The 21,797-nt window shown below is 40.6% G+C and overlaps 1 protein-coding gene across 3 annotated transcripts in view; it reads right to left on the bottom strand.

Moving 5' to 3' along the window:
• Positions 1 to 21,797, bottom strand: part of LOC113902484 (multidrug resistance-associated protein 4-like) — a 327,639-nt gene that overhangs the window by 244,210 nt on the left and 61,632 nt on the right. For all 3 annotated transcript variants that reach the window (XM_027557819.1, XM_027557818.1, XM_027557820.1), the window contains exon 5: positions 398 to 622. In XM_027557819.1, the coding sequence (XP_027413620.1) occupies positions 398 to 622 (225 nt within the window). The remainder of the gene's footprint in view (positions 1 to 397; positions 623 to 21,797) is intronic.

Below are 21,797 nucleotides of genomic sequence, written 5' to 3'. Positions count from 1 at the left end.
TTTAAACACAACTTTGATGTAAATGAAGGTTTAAATGAAAAACAACAAAATTTCCATGAATACCACAATATGATTTAGGCAAGAAAACATTGAAAATCAGTTTGATAATTTTGATACCTATTTTTAATTAGATTTCAATATAAGTTTAGTGGGTATTATGCACCAGCCTATGCATAAAGTTATCAAAGGCAGCCTTGGTCTGATCTCCAAACAAAACTTTTTAATATATTGGTAAAGTTTGCTCAAACAACAACAAATTGGTTTGAAACAAATATCGAGTATCTCTGGCAAGGAGTAAATGACACCATTTACAAAATTTTTAATCTACAGAGAACTTTCCCAAAATGCTTCTTATTCTTCAGAGGAGGTACAAGCTTTTGTACCAAATGACACTTACCTTGCGGTAAATCATATGGCACATGGCTACTCTTAATCTCATTCCTATACGCTGAGCATAATAGGAGAAAAAATGCTGAAGAATTGCCCAAATGACAAGGCAAACATTCAGTACAGCAGTGTAGCCATAGGCTTTGAACACAGCCCCAGAATCAGAAGGATCATAATTTTGAAAGTAAGTAATTAAATCCTCAAAATATGTTGGTAATAGTACTCTGAAGGTTTCCTAAAAGGAAAGGAAAAGAAACCTTAATTAGAAATACAAGCCATACAAGTTTTTCTTATCACAAGCTTCACTTTTTTTAATTTAATTTTTGCTGTGGTTCGGTTGCTAAGTCATGTCCATTTCTTTGTAACCCCATGGACTGCAGCATGCCAGGCTTCCCTGCCCTTCACTATCTCTCAGAGTTTGCTCAAACTCATGTCCATTGAGTCAGTGATGCCATTTAACTATCTCATCCTCTGTCACTGCCTTCTCCTTGTGCCCTCAAACTTTCCTAGCATCAAGGTCTTTCCCAGTGAGTTGACTCTTTGCATCAGGTGGGCAAAGGATTGGAGCTTCAGCTTCAGCATCAGTCCTTCCAATAAATATTCAGGATTGATTTCCTTTAGGATTGACTGCTTTGATCTCCTGGAAGTCAAAGGGAGTCTTTAGAGTCTTCTCCAGCACCACAGTTTGAAAGCATTAATTCTTCAGTGCTCAACCTCTTTACAGTCCAACTCTCACATCTGTACATGACTACTGGAAAAAGCAAAGCTTTGACAATGTGGACCTTTATGGGCACAGTAAAGTACAGTTGATTTCCAATGCTATGTTAGTTTCAGGTGTACAGCAAAGTGATTCAGTTATACATATACATATATCTATTCTTTTTCAGATTCTTTTCCTATGTAGGTTATCACAGATTATTTAGTAGAGTTCCTTGTGCTACACAGTGCTGCCTGCTCACTGTCTGATGCTTTGCAACCTTATGGACTGTAGCCTGCCAGGCTCCTCTATCCATAGGATTCTCCAGGCAAAAATACTAGAATGGGTTGCCATTTCCCCCTCTAGGGGATCTTCCTGACTCAGGGATCAAAACCACATCTCCTGCATCTCCTGCATTAGCAGGTGGATACTTCGCCACTAAACCACGTGGGAAGCCCCATGCTATACAGTAGGTCCTTTTTAATTATTAATATCAATTTCATATATAGTAGTGTGTATATGCGGAGAAGACAATGGCAACCCACTATTCAGGCAACCAGTACTCTTGCCTGGAATATCCCATGGACAGAGGATCCTGGTAGGCTACAGTCCATGGGGTCGCACAGAGTTGGACAAAACTGATGCAACTTAGCAGCAGCAGCAGCAGTGAGTATATGTTCACCTCAAAGTCCTAATTTACTCCTCCCCTTGCCTTTCCCCTTTGAAAACCATAAGTTTGTTTTTGAAGTCTGTTTGGAACAACGTTCATTTTGTACCATCCGTTTAGATTCCACATATAACTGATACCATATGATATTTGTCATTCTTTATCTGACTTACTTCATTCAGTATTATAATATCTAAGCCCATCCGTGTGGTTGCAAATAGTATTCTTTCATTCTTTTTTTGTGACTGAGGAATATTTCATTGTATATATGTACCACATCTTCTTTATCCATTTCTCTGTCAATAGTCTTTTATATTGCTTCTAGACTATTGTAAATAGTGAAGCGATGAACACTAAGGTCCATGTCTCTTTTCAAATTAAGGTTTCCTCCAGATACGTGCCCAGTAGAGGGATTGCTGAATCATGTGGTAGTTCTATTTCTTAGTTTTTTTGAGGAACCTCCATTCTCACCAACAGTGTAGGAGGTTTCCTTTCTATCCACGTGTTCTCTAGCATTTATTATTTGCAGACTTTTTGATGATGGTTATTCTGACTGGTGTCAGGTGACAACTCATAGCAGTTTGATTTGCATTTCTCTAATAATTAACAATGTTAAGCATCTTTTTATGTGCTTTTTGGCCATCTGTATGTTTTCTTTTGAGAAATGTCTATTTAAATCTTCTGCCAATTTTTTTATTATATATATATATATATATTGAGCTGCATGAGCTATTATATATTTTGGAGATTAATCCCCTGTCAATCACTTCATTTGCAAATATTTTCTTCCATTCTGTGGGTTGTCTTTTCATAAAAGGAGAAATCAACATTGGCAAGAATAGTGGGGGACTTTAGTACTCCACTTCCATCAATGGACAGATCATACAGACAGAACAATCAATAAGGAAACAGAGGCCTTAAATGACATATTAGACCATATGGACATAACTGATATTTATATGACATTCTATATGAATGCAGCAGAATACACATTCTCCTCAAGTGCACATTGGAACATTCTCCAGGATAGCTAACATGCTGAGCCACAAAGCAACCTCCAGGCAAGTGGGGTGCCATTGTCTTCTCTGTCAGTAAATTTAAGAACACTTAAATCATATCAAGGATCTTATCCAACCATGACATTATGGATTACAAATCAACTACAAGGGAAAAACTGTAAAAAAAAAAAAAAAAAACAGATATGAAAGCTAAATAATATCTTACTAAGCAACCAATGCATCACTGAAGAAATCAAAGAGGAAACCAAAAAATACCTAGAGACAAATGAAAACCCAATGATCCTAAACCTATGAGATGCAACAAAAGCAGTGCTAAGAGAGGAAACAAGAAAAATCTCAAATAAACAACCTAACCTTATACCTCAAGCAACTAGAGAAAGAAGTACAAACAAAATTCAAAGATAGGAGAAGGGAAAAAATGATAAATCAGGGCAGAAATGAATTAAATAGAGATAAAGAAAACAATAGAAAAGATCAATGAAACTAAAAGCTGGTTCATCAAAAATATAAGCAAAATTGATAAGCCTTTAACCAGACTTATCAAGAAAAAAAGGAAGAGGGCTCAAATCAACAGTTAGAAATGAAAAAAGAGAAATTACAATGGACACTAAATAAATACAAAGAAATATGAGAGACTACTACAAGCAAATATATGCCAATAAAGTGGACAGCTTGGAAGAAATGGACAAGTGTTTAGAAAAGTAAAACCTTCCAAGACTGAAGATTGAACCAAGAAGAAATAGAAAATATGAACAGACTAATCATAAGTACTGAAATTGAAACTATGAGTAAAAACCTCCCAAAAAACAAAAGTCTAGGACCTGATGGCTCCACAAACAAGGATACCACAAAAAAAGAAAATCACAAGACAATCTCACTGATGAACATAGAAACAAAAATCCTCAACAAAATACTAGCAAATCAAATCCAACAACACATTAAAAAGATTACACATCATGATCAAGTGGGATTTATCTCAGGGAGGCAAGCACTCCAGTATATGCAAATCAATCAATGTAATATATTATATTAACAAACTGAAGAATAAAATCCATACGATCATCTCAATAGATGCAGAAAAAGCTTTCAACAAAATTCAACACCCTTTTATAATAAAAACTCTGCAGAAAGTGGGCATAGAGGGAACTTACCTAAACAAAATAAAGGCCATATGCCACAAACCCACAGCTAACATAGTCAATGGTGAAAAGTTGCAATTATTTCCTCTAAGATCAGGAACAAAAAAAGGATGTCCATTCTTGCCACTTTTATTCAACATAGTTTTTAAAGTCCTAGCCACAGCAATCAGAGAAGAAAAAGAAATAAAGGAATCCAAGTTGGAAAAGAAGTAAAATTTTCACTGTTTGCAAATGACATGATACTATACATATAAATGGTACTGGATGCTTGGGGCTGGTGCACTGGGACGACCCAGAGGGAGGGTAGGGGAGGGAGGAGGGAGGAGGGTTCAGGATGGGGAGCGCGGGTATACCTGTGGCGGATTCATTTCGATATTTGGCAAAACTAATACAGTATTGTAAAGTTTAAAAATAAAATAAAATTAAAAAAAAAAAGAAATTGTTAAAGCTGTTGCCAGAAAACTACTAAAGCTCATCAATGAATTCAGTAAGCTTTCAAGAAACAAAATCAGTACCCATAAATCTCTTGCATTTCTATACACAAACCAGCTTCACCTTTATTATCAGCATATTAAAATGGCATTTTTACGAAATGCTATACTCATGGCTAATCTAAAAGAAAAATATACAGATCCACTCTCTTCTATAAGACAAGCAGACAATAGCTTTAAACTTAAGTCAAATTTTTTCAAGGTAATAAATCCTTAGTACATTGTGTTTGGTACACTGTTGATGCTCAATAAATATTACATCCAGTGTTTTAGAACACATTTAGTAAAACACCAAGTGAGTCTTTGCCTAAGATGAATGAGGAAAAGGTGACAGAAGAAGCATAAGAGATTTGCTTCCATATGAACAAGCCCTGCTGGTAGCCTGCCCTGGTCCCCTGTAGTCTCAACATCCCAGCCCGACAGAAAGTCAAGATGGCGCATGTAGGCAAGACACACTCCTGCTATCATCTTTTGCTTTAAGAGCCTTTATGAACTGACACATTGGCACACAAACAGATCCAATCTTTCCCAGCCAGAATTCCACGTGTCAGCAGGTCAAGATATCAGACTAGCTTTTGTTGGTGTATCAAAAATAAACCAGGCTTGGGAGGTTCCCAAACTCTCAGCTCCACATGGCACTGCATCAATATATCTCTAGACCTTAGAAGCTGGGATTTTCCTTGAGTTAAAAGTTAAACACAGCAGAAGACAAGCTAAAAATAAAACATCCATGGTTCTCCATCAGCCACACACTGCAGGTGTTGGTTTGGAAGAAATGATTTCTTCCCCAGAGCAAAAATTTTAAATACTAAACCAATCATTTGGGAGGCATTGGGGCTTAACTCCTGAGTAAGACTTACAGAAAACAATTGTCTTTCCCCAAATAAATAGCAACACTTGCCCACCCTGCCAAATAGCCACTCCACCAAACATCCTACTACTTCCTCCCTGTAGTCATCCCTTGAGAAAGTACCCTTTTTCCCCAGGAAGGAAAACCAAACTCTCAACACAAATTCAAGTCACAAAAAGTAAACACTTAGGCCCTCAACACCATTTCCTCCACAGACTTGTCAAAAGACAAAATGCCAAAAGTTTGGAAATCTTTCTGGAATTCCATTTTGAGATAAATTTTTCCTTTTAAGCAATCTCCTTACTAACACAGACAAGGTAAACAACTGACAGGCTGCTTTGATAGTTCTCTTCTGTTATCTGAAGTTGAGGAGCCCATGCACAAGAGTAAGGGAAAGTAGAATCCAAAACACCAAACATAAGACAAAACTAACAAGTATTTTCTGCTCAGCCAACTAGTACCCAATCAGGATATGTACAGAAAGCTATCCTCATCCCTCAGATGGGTGTGACACTGAACCCAAACACTCCTGTTTTGTTGCACACACATGTTCACACCCTGCATCAACTGCTTTGTTTTCCAAGAGGTCACAGAAGTTTTCATCTACTATAAAGAAGTAAGGCTTCCCCAAAGGTTCAGCATTAAAGAATCTGCCCATAATGCAGGAGATGCAGCAGGAGCTGCAAGTTCGATCCCTGAGTCAGGAAGATACCCTGGAGAAGGAAATGGCAACCCACTCCAATAGTCTTGCCTAGAGAATCCCATGGACAGTGAAGCCTGGAAGGCTACCATCCATGGGGTTGCAAGAGTCAGGCACAACTTAGCAACTAAACAGCAACAATAGAGAAGTAAGCAAATAACACTTAGTTAAATGAGTAAGATGATCAAATCAGAGCAAGATGCTCAGTTCTCAAAAGCACAAAGGCTCACTATTACCTTTCCAGCATGCTTCATCGTTCATTGCAAGGGGCATGAAGAGCTTAAAAGAGCCCCTCATACAATAGATGATAAAACACACTTTTTATAGAGTTTACTGAGGTGGAATGGGAGGCTTTCACAGAGAACCAAGAATGTCAAACTGGACACATGCACGGTTCTACCCCAGGTATGGTGAAAGACAGCCCAGTGCTGCAGCCTGCAAACCTGGGGCTCTCCACCAGAAGCCCAGCACTAACACCTGCCTTCCCAAACTGTCCTGAAACTTACGATTGTCTCTGGGAGTCACTGTTGCCTGTTACTCAGCTCTTTGATTGAGGCTAACATTGTGTAATTATAAAAGTGTAATTATAAAAGTAAGAGCAATATCACCCACCAAAGAGCATACCAACAGATGCAACAAATTCAGCAAAAAAAAAAAAAAAAAAGTGCAAACAAAGGTACATCATTACTGCTTAAGTGTCAGGATTTTTATACTAAAATATATCATTTAATAACCCAGTTGAAAAAAACAGTCTCATTAAAGAGTAATGCCATTTCATGGCCCATAGCTTGAATTCCTCTGTCTTTTCTTGATCCTGAACTCAACTAGTAAGAAATATAACAGCTGAGAAAATATTCACTATCAAACCTGAAACTAACCAAATTAAAATTTTCTGGATAAGTAGGAACAAGGACAAATATTACCCCATAAATCCTTCACTTTTGACACCAATCTATGACCCAATGAAAATTTTTTCCACAAACCAAGTGAAAATAGTTTTATTCCTTCACAAGTATTCTTCACAACTGTAAAACCATACAAGATTTTTTTAAAGAGCCCAACTTAATTCCATAATGCTCATCATTCAAAGTTCTCTGAGAATCTCAGTGTCTCCGAGGCAAACATTTCTTGATGGAGTCCTTCATATTCAGCCTCCTAAAAGCATCATCTGTTTGACCCCATGTCTTGGTTCAGGGGAACTTCTTACACGTTTGATGCCAGAACTTCCTCAGTGGGTACAATGCCTCCTCCATGTTTCCCCATGAAACATTTCTTGCCGAATTCCATGATCTTTGATTTATGAGGAAAAAAAAAGAAAACACAGTATATAGAAATAAGAAATCAGGCAAAGAAAGACTGCTTGAGTCAAACATAGGCAGAAAAGAGTGAGTTTGTGGGAAAATGAATAGGCAGTTAATCTTTAGAAATGGGCAGGTGACAAGAGTAGAGTTTAGAAATATCCAGAACTAAGGATGAAAAGCAGTGACTCTGGGGAAACCATAACCATCAGGATCCTAGATATACCTTCACTCCTCTTTCACACAATGGTCTTCATCCTGACTGCACCTTAGCATCACCTAGGGGAGCAACGCAGTTAAGAGCATGAGGCCCGCCTCCAGAATCTGGTTTAGGTTCAACTGGTTAGGGATGGATCCTAAAGTTCCCTCTCCATGGACAATTCTGGGTACAGGAACTAATCCCATATAAGTATCTGCTATCCTCCTCTCCCACAATATCATGGCATTTGAGCCTGGAAAATCTACAGACTTACTTATAAGTACCGCAAAGGCTGACTGGATTGATAGGTGGGTTGATTGGTTGATTAATTAATTGGCTGTGCTTCGTCTTCATTACTGCAAATGAGCTTTCTCTAGTTGCAGCAATCAGGGGCTACTCTGTAGTTACAGTGCCCAGGCTTCTCATTGTGCTGGCTTCTCTTGTTGCCTAGTATGGGCTCTATGCACGTGGGTTTCCTTAGTTATGACTCCCAAGCTCTAGAGCACAGGCTCAGTAGTTGTGGTGCAATGAGGCTTAGTTGCCTTGTAGCATGTGGAATCTTTCCAGACCAGGGATAGAAACAGCATCCCCTGCATTGGCAGGCAGATTCCTAACTACTGGAGCACCAGGGATGTCTACCACAAAGGGTTTTAATCAGAATTCAATGTGACATATCATACTTCCAAGAAAAATCCTTATTACCCCAAGTCCTGAGATTCTAATGATGAAATTAAGACCTTTCTGTACATTAGGAAAAATTGAGTGTTCAGAAAGCACTACATTCACAAAATTAAAAGATAAATCCAAATGGGTTTGTTAAGTTGCCTCTAAAAGAAGGAATTAGAGTGGAACAAGGATATCAACCTTTTAAAAAAAAGTAGCTTCTTCTGTTGACTTAACTTTGGAAGCATGAAAACATTATACAGAATTACAATTATAAAACAACTAATTTTTTCAAAATCAATTCCTAAAATTTCAGAGTAAAATGAAACAAAAGTAACTAAATATATACTTGTCCACTTGGTTGACAGAGCCATATTAAGAAGAACTATTCCTGATGAAAGTGAAAGAGGGGGGTGAAAAAGTTGGCTTAAAGCTCAGTATTTAGAAAACTAAGATCATGGCATCTGGTCCCATCACTTCATGGGAAATAGATGGGGAAACAGTGGAAACAGTGGCTGACTTTATTTTGGGGGGCTCCAAAATCACTGCAGATGGTGACTGCAGCCATGAAATTAAAACACGCTTACTCCTTGGAAGGAAAGTTATGACCAACCTAGATAGCATATTCAAAAGCAGAGACATTACTTTGCCAACAAAGGTCCATCTAGTCGAGCTATGGTTTTTCCAGTGGTCATGTATGGATGTGAGAGTTGGACTGTGAAGAAAGCTGAGCACCGAAGAATTGATACTTTTGAACTGTGGTGTTGGAGAAGACTCTTGAGAGTCCCTTGACTGCAAGGAAATCCAACCAGTCCATTCTGAAGAATATCAGTCCTGGGTGTTCATTGGAAGGACTGATGCTAAAGCTGAAACTCCAGTACTTTGGCCACTTCATGCGAAGAGTTGACTCATTGGAAAAGACTCTGATGTTGGGAGGGATTGGGGGCAGGAGGAAAAGGGGATGACAGAGGATGAGATGGCTCATGGCATCACCAACTTGATGGACATGAGTGTGAGTAGACCCTGGGAGTTGGTGATGGACAGGGAGGCCTGGCGTGCTGCAATTCATGGGGTCGCAAAGAGTCGGACATGACTGAGCAACTGAACTGAACTGAAAACAAAATAATTTGAAAATGTATCCTCTGTGTGATATATCTACTTAAAGAAACTATGAACTGCAAAAAATTCTAAAACTGTTTTGAGAAGTCACGTTATGGGTGATAGTGTTCATATCATAAGGTAAAACACTTGAATATAATTATATTGTTATCATTGCAAACTAGGATTAGATATGGGACAACAGAGAATAGATGACAGGAAAAAAAGAGATATATTATGGATTTAAGAGAAATGAGATGAAGAAAAAACACTAATGTCCTGAATCTGATTTGAATTGGAAATACTCATGTAGACTCATGAGATGTTTACCTTAAAAAAAAAAAAAAAAAATGTATTCTACAGCTTCCCTGGTGGTCTAGTGGTTAGGAATTCAACTGCCAAATGCAGGGGACTCTGATTTTATTTCTGACCCAGGAAGATTCCACATGCCAGAGTGTAACTAAGCCCATGTGCCACAACTACTGAAGCCTGAGTGCCCTAGAGCCTGTACTCTGCAAAAAGAGAACCACCACAGTGAGAAGCCCACACACCACAACTAGTGAGTAGCCCCCATTCTCAGCAACCAGAGAAAAGCCCACACAGCAACAAAGACCCAGCATAACCAAAAATAAAAATAAACCAAATTTTAAAAAAACTATTAAATGTATTCTCTCTGTCCAATCAAAAAGCTGAGAAGCAATAACCAACTAAGCAGCAAGGAGCAACTCTAATGCTCAGACTATAAACTTTAGATACCATTTCCCACCAAAAGGAGCCAGAGTTGCTTGAAGAAATGCTGATACCAGGGCTGGGGGAAAAGCTGCACAAGATAAACTAGAAATATCTTGTCACATCAGAAAGCAGAAAAGGCTAGCTAAGCCTACTAGAATATGTACAAAAACTTAGGACCCAACCTGGATAGATTCCCATTGGCCAAAGATGGCCAAAGGTTGGCATAAGCATAACAACTGTAATCATCGTAACAACTGAAGCACATCAGAAATGCTTAAATTTCTCTGGGGCTTCACAAAATGCCGGCAGCCGGCATATTGCATATTGAGTGCATATTGCATATTGAGTGCAGCACTTTCCACAGCATCATCTTTCAGGATCTGGAATAGCTCAACTGGAATTCTATCACTGCCGGGAGCCAGCGTGAGGAGCTCCACCCATGACAAAGGTCATGAGGAAGGAGGCTTGGCATACGCAAAGGCAGGATCGAGCCTCAGGAGTCCCCCTGGAAATTCTCGAGCATTTACACCCAAAACCAGAGTCTGCCTACTTTCTGCTTTGTGCCTTCACCTACACCTCTGACTTTACGGGGGGCTGTCCTCCACTACCTCTCTCTGAAAAAAGAGTTAGCTTACAGTTCCAGTTAATAATTCCTGGGTGTGACAGTGTTTAACCTACAAACTCCTTTGGAAATCCTCTAGCCTGCCTGAATAGGTTTTTCTGGCCACATGTGATTGTTCAGAGCCTCCCAACTGTGAGAGGCAGAAGATGTTCTAAACTGTCTAAACACAGATTCTTTTGAGTAGTTAAAAGATTGATTAGAAATTGTACTGGTGAAGGGATTTTCACTTGTTGGACCAATGTTTGCTGCTAAGTTTCCATATCCCTTACCTGCTGTGTCCCTGGCAGTGTATTGATTAATATAATTGGTGTAAGTAGTAGCTTTAATGTTTGTAACCTGGGACCCTTGAGTTAATTCTTTTTCTTGTTATAGCCCACCACACCTTTGCTCTGTAGGAATGCAACTTTATCTAATGCTTTTGGAGGGTGGCTCCTGACCAATCACCTTTAGAGAAAAATAAGTTTTCTGAAGAAAGGGTCTTAAAATGTTAACAGGCCTCTGGGCCAGAAGATGACGCAAATCACCTAAGCTTTTGCATATGATAAGTTTGCAGGAAGAAAGCCTGGCTTGCTGCATGACTCTACCCCTTCCCCCATTATCCTCTATGCGTAACTTAAGGTATAAAAACTACTTTGGAAAATAAAATGCAGGCCTTGTTCACCCAAACTTGGTCTCCCCATGTTGCACTCTCTCCCAAATTCTGGCTGAGTCTCCATCTGGAGCATGGAACCCGCCATGCTTGCTAACTATGCTTGGGCTTCTAAGATCTGACCGGGGATCTTAGTGTCTCCTCTCCTTCGAGAGAACGGAAGGATGCCTGCGGCCTACGTAAGTGGTGCAAACTTCTTGTCTTGAAGTTTTATTGGTCTCCCGCGTAAACCAAACTACTCAGCCTCTTTTCTCCACTGAATTTCCTCACTGAGCTATCCTTATTTCAGCCTCTTTTCTCCACTGAATTTCCTCACTGAGCTATCCTTATTCTATTACTCTTTATATCCTTAATTAACGTTTAATTAAGCAGTTGTTTCCTGATCCTCGCCTACGTCTCTCCTTCGAATACCCTGGATCAGCCGGGGCTGGACCCTGGCAACAAAACAACAAAATAAATAACAACAACCACAAAATTCATTAACCCCAAAGGAGAAGCAACTCACTATTTTGAAAATTAGTTTTTAAAAAGTAAAAACAGGCAGTTCAAGATGGCAGAGTAGAAGGACATGCACTCATCTCCCCCTGCAAGAGCACCAAAAATGCAACTAACTGCTGAACAACTATTGAGAGGAGGATGCTGGAACATACCAAAAAAAAAAGATACCCCACATCCAAAGACAAAGAAGACACAGCAAGACAGTAGGAGGGGCACAATCACAATGAAATCAAATCTCATACCCATTGGGTGGGTGACCCACAAGCTAGAGAACAATAAAAGCAAAGAAGTTCTCCCACTGTTGTGAAGGTTCTGAATCCCATATCAGGCTTCCAAGCCTGGAGATCTGACAAAGGAACTGGGACTCTCCAGGGAATCTGACCTTGAAGGTCAGTGGAATTTCAGACTTCCATAAGACTGGGGGAAACAGAGACTTCAGTCATAGACGGCACAAACAAAATCTCATGCACACCAAGGCCCAAATGGAAGGAACAGGGATCCCACAAGATACTGAACCAGGACTACCTGCTAGCATTGGAAGGTCTCCTGTGAAGGCATGGGTTATCAGGGGCTCACCACAGGGTCAGGGGCACTGGAAGCAGCAGTCCAGGAAGGTCCCCCTTGATGTAATCCCTCTAGGAGGTCACCATTAACCCTACCATAGACCCCACACCTCAGAGCTGGGTCACCTCAGGCCAAACAACTACCAGGGAGGGAGTGCAACCCCATCTTCATCAGATAATTGGATTGAAACTTTACTGAGCAAGGCCTTGCCCACCAGAGCAGGACCCAGTTTTTCCCACCACCAGTCCTTCCCATCAGGAGGCTTACACAAGTCTCTTTGCCTCCTCCATCAAAGGGAAGACAGAAGAGACAAGAAGAAATATAGTCCTACAGCAGCTAAAACAAGAGCCATATTACAAAATATCAATCAAGATGAAAAGGGAGAAAATTATGTCCCAGATGAAGGGACAAGATAAAACCCCAGAAAAAACAACTAAATGAAGTGGAGCTAGGCAACCTTCCAGAAAAAGAATTCAGAATAATGATAGTGAAGATGATCCAGGATCTTGGGAAAATAATGGAGAAGATGCAATAAATGCTTATCAAAGACTTAGAAGAACTAAACAAACAGAGATGAATAACACACTAGAAGGAATTAATAGCAGAATAACTGAGACAGAAGAACGAATAAATGACCTGGAGGACAGAAAGAATGAAAAGAACTGAAGACAAAGAGACCTCTGGGACAACATTAAGCATGTGAACATTTGCATTATAGGGGACCCAGAAGGAGAAAAGAGAAAGAAAGCACATGAGAAAATATTTGAAGAGATAATAGCTGAAAATGTCCTTAACGTGGGAAAGGAAATAGTCAACCAAGTTGAGGAAGCATAGAGAGTCCAATTAGTATAAACCCAAGGAGGAGCACACCAAGAAACATAGTAATCAAACTGACAAAAATTAAAGACAAAGATAAAATGTTAAATATTAAAAGCACCAAGAAAAAAACAACAAATACAAGGAAACTCCCGTCAGGCAATCGCTGATTTCTCAACAGAAACTCTACAAGCCAGAAGGAAATGGCACGATATATTTAAAGTGCTCAAAGGGATGAACTTACAACCAAGAATACTCTACCCAGCCAGACTCTCCTTCAGATTTGATGGAGAAATCAAAAGCTTTTCAGATAAGCAAAAGTTAAGAGAATTCAGCACCACCAAACCACCTTTACAACAAATGCTAAAGGAACTTCTCTAGCCAGGAAACACAAGAGAAGGAAAAGACCTACAGAAAATAAACAAAAAATTAAGAAAACAATAATAGGATCAAATGTACCAACCAAAAGACACAGACTGGCTAAGTGGAGGAAAATATATGCATATGTGCACTTCCAATTACGACATCACTCCCTGACCCCTCAAATTTTATGTAATTATTTTATATTGCAAATACTTTGGCCACCTCATGTGAAGAGTTGACTCATTGGAAAAGACCCTCATGCTGGGAGGGATTGGGGGCAGGAGGAGAAGTGGAGGACAGAGGATGAGATGGCTGGATGGCATCACCAACTTGATGAACATGAGTTTGAGTAAACTCCGGGAGTTGGTGATGGACAGGGAGACCTGGCATGCTGCAACTCATGGGGTCGCAAAGAGTCTGACACTACTGAGCGACTAAACTGAACTGAACTGAGTAGACTTCCCTGGTGGTTCAGACAGTAAAGAATCTGCCTGTGGGAGACCCGAGTTTGATCCCTGGATCGGGAAGATCCCCTGGAGAAGGGAATGACAACCCACGCCAGTATTCTTGCTTGGAGAATCCCACAGACAGAGGAGTCTGGTGGGCTACAGTCCACAGGGTCACAAAGAGTCAGACATGACTGAGCAACTAACATTTTCACGTCTTTCTTTCATTTTATATTGTTAGGTTAATTATGGTTTGCAATTGTAATTATCCTTTCTTTTTTTATCTGGCTACTGATTGTGAAAACTGATAAACATGTTTTGCTATTGTGATTATGTAACTAGTACTCACTTAATGCCATTTTGTCATGATTGGTCAACAGAAAAATAATACTCTATATCATGAACACTGCAATTTAATAGAATAACTTGTTACCACTTTTTAAAATTCAGATGCATATCAGAATTATCTTGGAATTTTTTGAAAAATACAAATGTATAGGTATTGCTTTTTTTTCCTCCAGAGCTTTAGATATATCTCTAGTGAGCAGCCATGTTTAAAAATAACTGGACTATATGATCTTTTACTTTTATCTAATTTGTTTCACTTTTTCTATTTCATATTCAGTGCTCCAATTTTACTTAGTTTGTATTTTCCAATTTCTCCATCTCTTCTTTTGTTTTTGATGTTCTTCCTCAAGCCTTTATCAAGTGCAGTAGGAAAGCTTTTGTATACATAAATAATATGTATAATATATGTATATTTTAGAAAACATGAACTTTTGCTTAGCTAAAAATTTTATGACATTTTGATTCTACTTGTTTGACTTAGTATGGATAGAATGCTAGATTTCTAATTATAAAAAAAATAAATACTTGAAAAGCAACAAAGGTTTACTGTATAGCATAGGAGCTATAATCTATATCTTATATAGCCTATAATAGAAAATAATTTCAAAAATAATATATGCATATATGTATAATTGAAATATTCCCTTGTGGCCCAGATGGTAAAGAATCTGCCTGCAATGTGGGAGACCTGGGTTCGATCCCTACATTGGGAAGATCCTCTGGAGAAGGGAATGGTAACCCACTCCAGTATTCTTGCCTAGAGAATTCCATGGACAGAGGAGCCTGGTAGGTTATAGTCCATGGGGTCACAATGAGTTGGACAGGACTGAGTGACTAACACTACTATATATAATTGAATCACTTTGCTGTGCATCTGAAAGATTGTAAGTCAACTACAGTACAACAAAGCACATATATTAAGAAAAAAATGTAAAAAAGAGACTTCACTGGTGGTTCAGTGGTTAAGACTCCACACTTTCAATGCAGAGAACATGGGTCTGATCTCTGGTAGGGAACAAAGATTCCACATGTCACTTGGCTTGGCAAAAATAATAAAGAAGGGGAAAAAATGTTTTAAGTTAAAAAAAAATAAGAATTTTCCCTGCCATTCCTATACATACTATAGCTCAGAGTAACCAAAGAGTTAACAATGGCAAAGTGGCTCTTTATTTTAGCTAATAAATGAAAAAGGTAAAAATTAGAATTAGAACATCAACATTTTGTAATTCCTAATGAGTTAATGAAACTTGAGTAATGATCATGAATAGTTCCTAACATCTCACACACATAAAAAGAGAAGACTTTGTCTACTTTATAAGGGAGGTGCACAACCCTACAAGCCTACCTCCTATATAAAGGAGGGGCAGAGAAATCCTTAATGAGTCAGATCAGCTTCTAACCACTAACTTAAGGTGCCAGAAAGTGAAAGTGTTAGTCGCTCAATCATGTTCAACTCTGTGACCCCATGGACTGTAGGCTGTCAGAGGAACATGTAAAGTGACACAGGGAGAGAAGCAATCAGCCAAATCCAGACTGTGTGAATCTCTCCAGGACAAACAACTTGGTTTCTTCCATTTAAATAATAATAATAAGTAAAATAAATAGCTGAGAGGAGACAGACAAGAGGTGGAGGGGAATAGAAATTAATCCATGCAACCTCTGTCAACCAAATGTGCCTTTTTTTATTTTGCTTCAGACTACAAGGCAAGGGGAAATAGGATAACTGTGTGCAATGGCTCGATATTGATGATATTAAAGTTAATATTTAGGCATAATAATGGGGATAGAATTATATAAAGGGACAACTCTACATCTTTTAAAGATACAGACTAAAATATTTACAGAATAAAAATGATGTGATATCTAGGTACTGCTTCAAAATAATTTGGGGAAGTGAGAGTAGAGGTTCAGATGATTCAAGACTGCTCATGAGTTGGGAACTACTGAAGCTGACTTAGGATGACATAGAGGCTTATTTTCCCTCTACCCTCTGAGTTCTTAGCTAACACTCCCTGTAATAAAAGACAGAATAACAAGAGAAAAAGAAACAGAAGTTTATTAATATGCAGACCTCCTATATACCTGGGAGATACTCAGGTATCTCCTGGCTCAATTCACTACCTTAAATACCATCTTGAGCTCAAGACAAACAGAAAAGTGAGGTAGTACTTATGAGAGATTAATAGGAAAAGCAACACCATGGGACTGGGTGTGTCATGCAGATTTAAGACTTCTGGAAGACTTTTCCACTGACAGGATTCTTATGTGATTTAGAGCCATCTTTCTGGTACAAAGAAGGAGACACCCTTACAAATGGAGATTTCCTTTATCAGTGTAAATGTCCCTCATAGAAGGTTAGCTTATACTCTGTCTTCAGAGCTTCTCCTGTGTCTATTCTAAAAAAAAAAAAAAAAAAAAAGCTCAAAACAATCCAAAGATGCATAGATGTATGTTCTGGGGTGACATATTCTGTTACCCTGTAATCCTATACTGGTTTTGTATTTTTGAAATATTCTTGAAAACCTATGTGGCACACCTGAAACTAATACAATGTTGTAAGCCAATTATACTTCAATTGTTTTTAATTTTTAATGCTATGTACATGCTTTTAAGAACAAGATGAAAGTGGATTGAAAAGATAACCTTCATTTATTGAAGGAGGAAACAGAACAGGCTCCATCTTGAAAGCAGGACTCCATCTTGGGCTGGACTGTGGACTTTGAGCTATATGCCCAGTATCTATGGAAACAATATACCAATGGAAAACGAGACCCCCCAGTGAAGGAGCCTCAGGACTTGTACCTAGACTCTCCAGTCACCTAAAGTGAAGTCGGTCAGTCATGTCCAGCTCTTTGCTACCCCATGGTCTGTAGCCTACCAGGCTCCTCTGTCCATGGGATTTTCCAGGCAATAGTACTGGAGTGGATTGCCATTTCCTTCTCCAGGGGATCTTCCCAAACCAGGGATTGAACTCAGGTCTCCCGCATTGTAGAAGGACACTTTACAGTCTGAGCCACCAGGGAAGTCCAGTCGCCTAAAAGAATGTGCTAATTATCTCTGTAACAGAACAAAGTCATAAATCCCATTATGCTTATCAGGGTATGACCACAGGCCTATTGATAAATGTCCACTGTTTAAATATCTAGGCTTATGACACATGAATCATGGGATAACTTTGATCGTATCTCTCTTTCACCTTGTCCAGACTAGTTTCAAGGAATTTAGGGAGGTGGGTTTGAGCACGTACACTTAGAGTATAAAAGGTTTTCACAAAAACTGGTCAGGGTCCTTGGCTAAGAGGAGACTCTGCCTTGGGCCCACTCGTGTAATAAACTGCACTCCACTATCTGCATTGTCCTGAGTGAGTTTGTTTCCCAGAATGCGTGGCTACATTATGACTCAAGGTCATCACTGTTGATATTACTAATACCAAATGGATAATATATACACTCAAGAACCAGCAGGATACACACAGCAGGTCCCTGTCCATGCTCAGTGCTCCTTCCTCCTGTCCCTTACTGTGTTGTCCTCAATGGTTGCTCTTACCCCACTGTACCTTTTCCACCACCAGCCCCACTCCCTAGTCCCAGTTGGTTGGAGGTGAGGAACATTTAGAACAAAAGGTTGGGAAAGGTAAGACCCAGTATGGCTCTTGGGGAATCAGCTCTCAGTCAAGGCAGAAACCTTACTGTGGGACTCGGAGGTTTCTGTCTACTTCTTGCCTATCAGCTGAGCTCCAAAGTGAAGGTTTACACAAATATGTATTTCCTACAGCCTCCACCTGGACCAGAGACCGTCAGCAAAAGTGACCTCAGACAGAGACCAAGTAACTGGGTAACCAGGCAATGCTAGGCCATTTCTAAGGGTCATGAGAATAGGACATAACTCCTGGCCACTCATCGCCTCTTAGAGAAAGGGACTGAGTGAACCCACTCTGGTTCTATGAGATCATCCCACTTACACAGCAGCAGGTGGAGACCTCACCTCTCAGAGAGAAGCACTGATAACCTGGGAGGTGGTCTCTGTGTCTCTGGCCCAGGCAGAGGCTTCAGCTCCTCCTCTCCACCCTGAGGGCACTAGGCAGGCAGAAACCTGTCCTCCCAACCTGCTATCCCTGTGGAGGTGCACACAGGGGCCAGGCATGCTGGGAGCTCTCTGGCTATTCTGTCCTAATTAGGAGTGACCTACAAGCGCACCAAATTCAACATTAGTCTGGTACTTGTTTCTCTAAGCATTAAAGGGATTCCTAATATTCACAGGACAGAGGTTTTCATAGTTTGAATCCTAACCCTAAAAGCTTCACCCTGAACTGGCATCACCTGCCTCTTCTTGCTGGTGCTGCCAGTACTTATGGTCAGTAATAGCACACTGCTTGGGAATCATGGATAATCTGCAAGGCATTCTGTGTACCAGAGGAATTAAGAGAGCTGGAGGTCACAAAGAAAATCTGTTTACATTTTAAAACATCCTGCGTTCAGTTTAGATCTTCCATTATCTAAAATACAAAGAGCAGGGACTTCCCTGGTAGTCCAGTGGTTAAGACTCCACAATTCCAATGCAGGAGGCAAGGGTTTGATCCTTGATCAGGGAACTATGATCCCGTATGCCATGTAGCATGGCCAAAAAATAAAAATAAATAAATAAATAAATAAAACAAAGTATATACTATGCTTTTCTAAAAAAAATAAATAAATAAAATACAAAGACAGGAAAGCAGCATAGACAGAAGATCACAAAATGGGAAGTTAATTTCATGAAACCAATTATTTAGCTTACATTCCATCTAACTCAGCAGATTTAATCACTGAAAACCCAAACACCACCTGCAAATCATTTCTGAAAGGTAGCAGACTCTTTCTAGCTTTTTTATAAGAAATAACTTCTTTCTAACTTTTCCAAACAGCAGAGGGTCAACAGATAAATCTAGGAAAACAGAAGTATTTGTGTCGGATTTCAGGCTTCTTTTAGCTGCCAGGGGAAATACTCAACATTTACTTCTCATTAAGCTTTACTGTCCCAAAACTTCTTGAACTTCACTGCATCAGAATGAAGAGTTCTTCCATTATTATCCCAATCTGTCCAGCTGGTCCTACCCAGCCATCACCTAAGACCTCAGGCCTGGGGCACACACTGTGTGCAGGAAAATGTATTCAGATAACAGGGAAGGAGAACTGCTCCATATCCCAGTAACTGACCTAGGGTTCTCATTTTCACTGAGCAAATGTGCCTCCAGATTCACAGAGATACCAGCTCTTTGCTAGCTTCCAGGTACTCTAAGTAACAACATTGATAATCTGGGCAGAGATCAATTCCTTGAGGTCCCAATGTTGTCATGTCCAAGAACCATTACCTTCCTACTCAAGGAGTCAATCTGTTATGGTGTCTTAAGAGTGTGGATGGTTATTTAGAACTTAGCTCACCAGGTCAGTTACAACCACTTCCACTTGGGGATGGTAATGAGGGCAAGTGGCTTCCTGAAGGGCTCCTGGCCCACCTGAACAAAGCATGACACTGCTGCTAATAGTGTCAACACCTAGTCACTTCAGGAACCTGGGGTTCAACCACCTTGATTCCACCCTCATTTATGATCCCCAATCTGACTCTCTGTTCCAGGGAGTTCCTAGTATCCTATTTCTTATACTTAGGCCAAGGTCAGGATGCATGAGTCTCAGACCATGAAAACAAAGCTCTTAAGATGAGCCTTCTTCACCCCGGATGAGCTCTCAGTCATTGAGATGGTCAGGCTCAGAAGTCAGAGAGGGAACCTCAGTCTGTCCTTCATGCTTCATGTGACCACAGGCACATGATATAACTGCTGCTGCTGCTGCTAAGTCACTTCAGTCATGTCTGACTCTGTGCGACCCCATAGATGGCAACCCACCAGGCTCCCCTGTCCTTGGGATTCTCCAGGCAAGGACACTGGAGTGGGTTGCCATTTGCTTCTCCAATGCATGAAAGTGAAAAATGAAAGTGAAGTTGCTCAGTCATGTCCGACTCCTAGTGATCCCATGGACTGCAGCCCACCAGGCTCCTCCATCCATGGGATTTTCCAGGCAAGAGTACTGGAGTGGGTTGCCATTGCCTTCTCCCATGATACAACTACTCGGTACTAAATGTCCTCTCTTCTTAAATGGGGGTAATACAATACCTATGAGTTAGTTGAATTAACAAAAGGAATAAAACTTTTACCACATATAAAGTACTCACAACTACTGAGTATGAGCCCCTTTACTGCTACTAGTACTTCTAGTACTACTACAAAGGATGAGCCCCCACATCTGCAAGGCCCTTGACTTCCCAATTCTCTGCCATGACCACCCAACAACCAACCTCCTGAAAGAGGAGCCAGGGCTCCACCAGTTGCATCTTATGCAACCTCAGGCCTGGCCTTCCTGGAAGTATTTCTGGAGATAAACAATTTTGGAATCAACACTCCCCACTGCCCTTCCCAAGGCACTGCATTTATCTAGGTGGTCCCTGCCCTCTCAGAGGTAGCACTCTGCCCCACATACCTGTCCTATCCTCTGGCACAATGACCAACCCACCTGTGTCATCAAGGAGAGCTCTGTCTCCCAGAACTATCCAGTCACCTGTGAGCTGACAGATTCTCTGGTTTCTCCAGTTGTATGGGGCAGACTTCACCTACCCAGCTGCCTACAGCTTGCAGTGCCCTTCAGTAAAACAGAGTCTTTTTCTTTCCTTTTTCAACCATGCCAGGCAGCATGTGGGATCTTAGTTCCCCAACCAGGGATGGAACCTGCATTGGAAGCATGGCATCTTAACCACCAGACCACCAGGGAAGTCCAACAGAGCCTCTTAAACAAGCAACCACACCGCCCACCCATAAACCACCTGACCCAACCCCTTCACCCCAACACAGTGGACTGATGACAACCCACCACATTCTCCATGTAAAACACCTCTTTCTCAGCAACTGCATCTTCCATCCCTCCTGCTCTCAGACACTCACAGGCCACCCATGTCCCTAAGGCAGCACTAAGGGACCACAGAGAGCATGAGCCACCCAGGGGGGTCTGCAGCAGAATTCCAGCAGGCTCAGCCAGAACAGGGGGCTGACGGCACTGTGTCCCCAGGTGGAACTGTCTCACTGGGGAATCTTGACCCAAGCCCTTCAGGGTCATGGAGGTTACTGACCTCACAGCTTCTGCCTTTGGTTTTCCCTGTACATCCCTTCCTTCACCCTCTGCTAATGCCAGGCTCCCAGACTCCACCTTCAACCAGCAATCCACCCCCACAGCCAGGGACAGGAACCAGCATGGGTGGCTCACGAATTCTCCACAATTCACAGTGAAACTGGAGCTCCTCCCAATCAGGGCCTTTGGCTTGGGATACCCAGCCCACTGGGAAGGGGGCAGCCAGGGGAATGCATGTACTCTTGGGAGCTCTGGGCAACTTCAGCTGAGATGCAGGGATCCAGATTCTGTTCCCCTTGAAGAGGAGGAGGTGACAATTATCACTTTAGGAAAACATTTATCCGATGTGATCTGATCCATATAACCCAACCATCTCACTACTGGGCTTATACACAAA

This window comes from Bos indicus x Bos taurus, chromosome 12 (assembly GCF_003369695.1).
Source record: "Bos indicus x Bos taurus breed Angus x Brahman F1 hybrid chromosome 12, Bos_hybrid_MaternalHap_v2.0, whole genome shotgun sequence".
In the NCBI taxonomy this organism is placed as follows: Eukaryota; Metazoa; Chordata; class Mammalia; order Artiodactyla; family Bovidae; genus Bos; species Bos indicus x Bos taurus.
The sequence above is the reverse complement of the archived record's forward strand: the minus strand, read 5'-3'. Positions and strand labels throughout refer to the sequence as shown.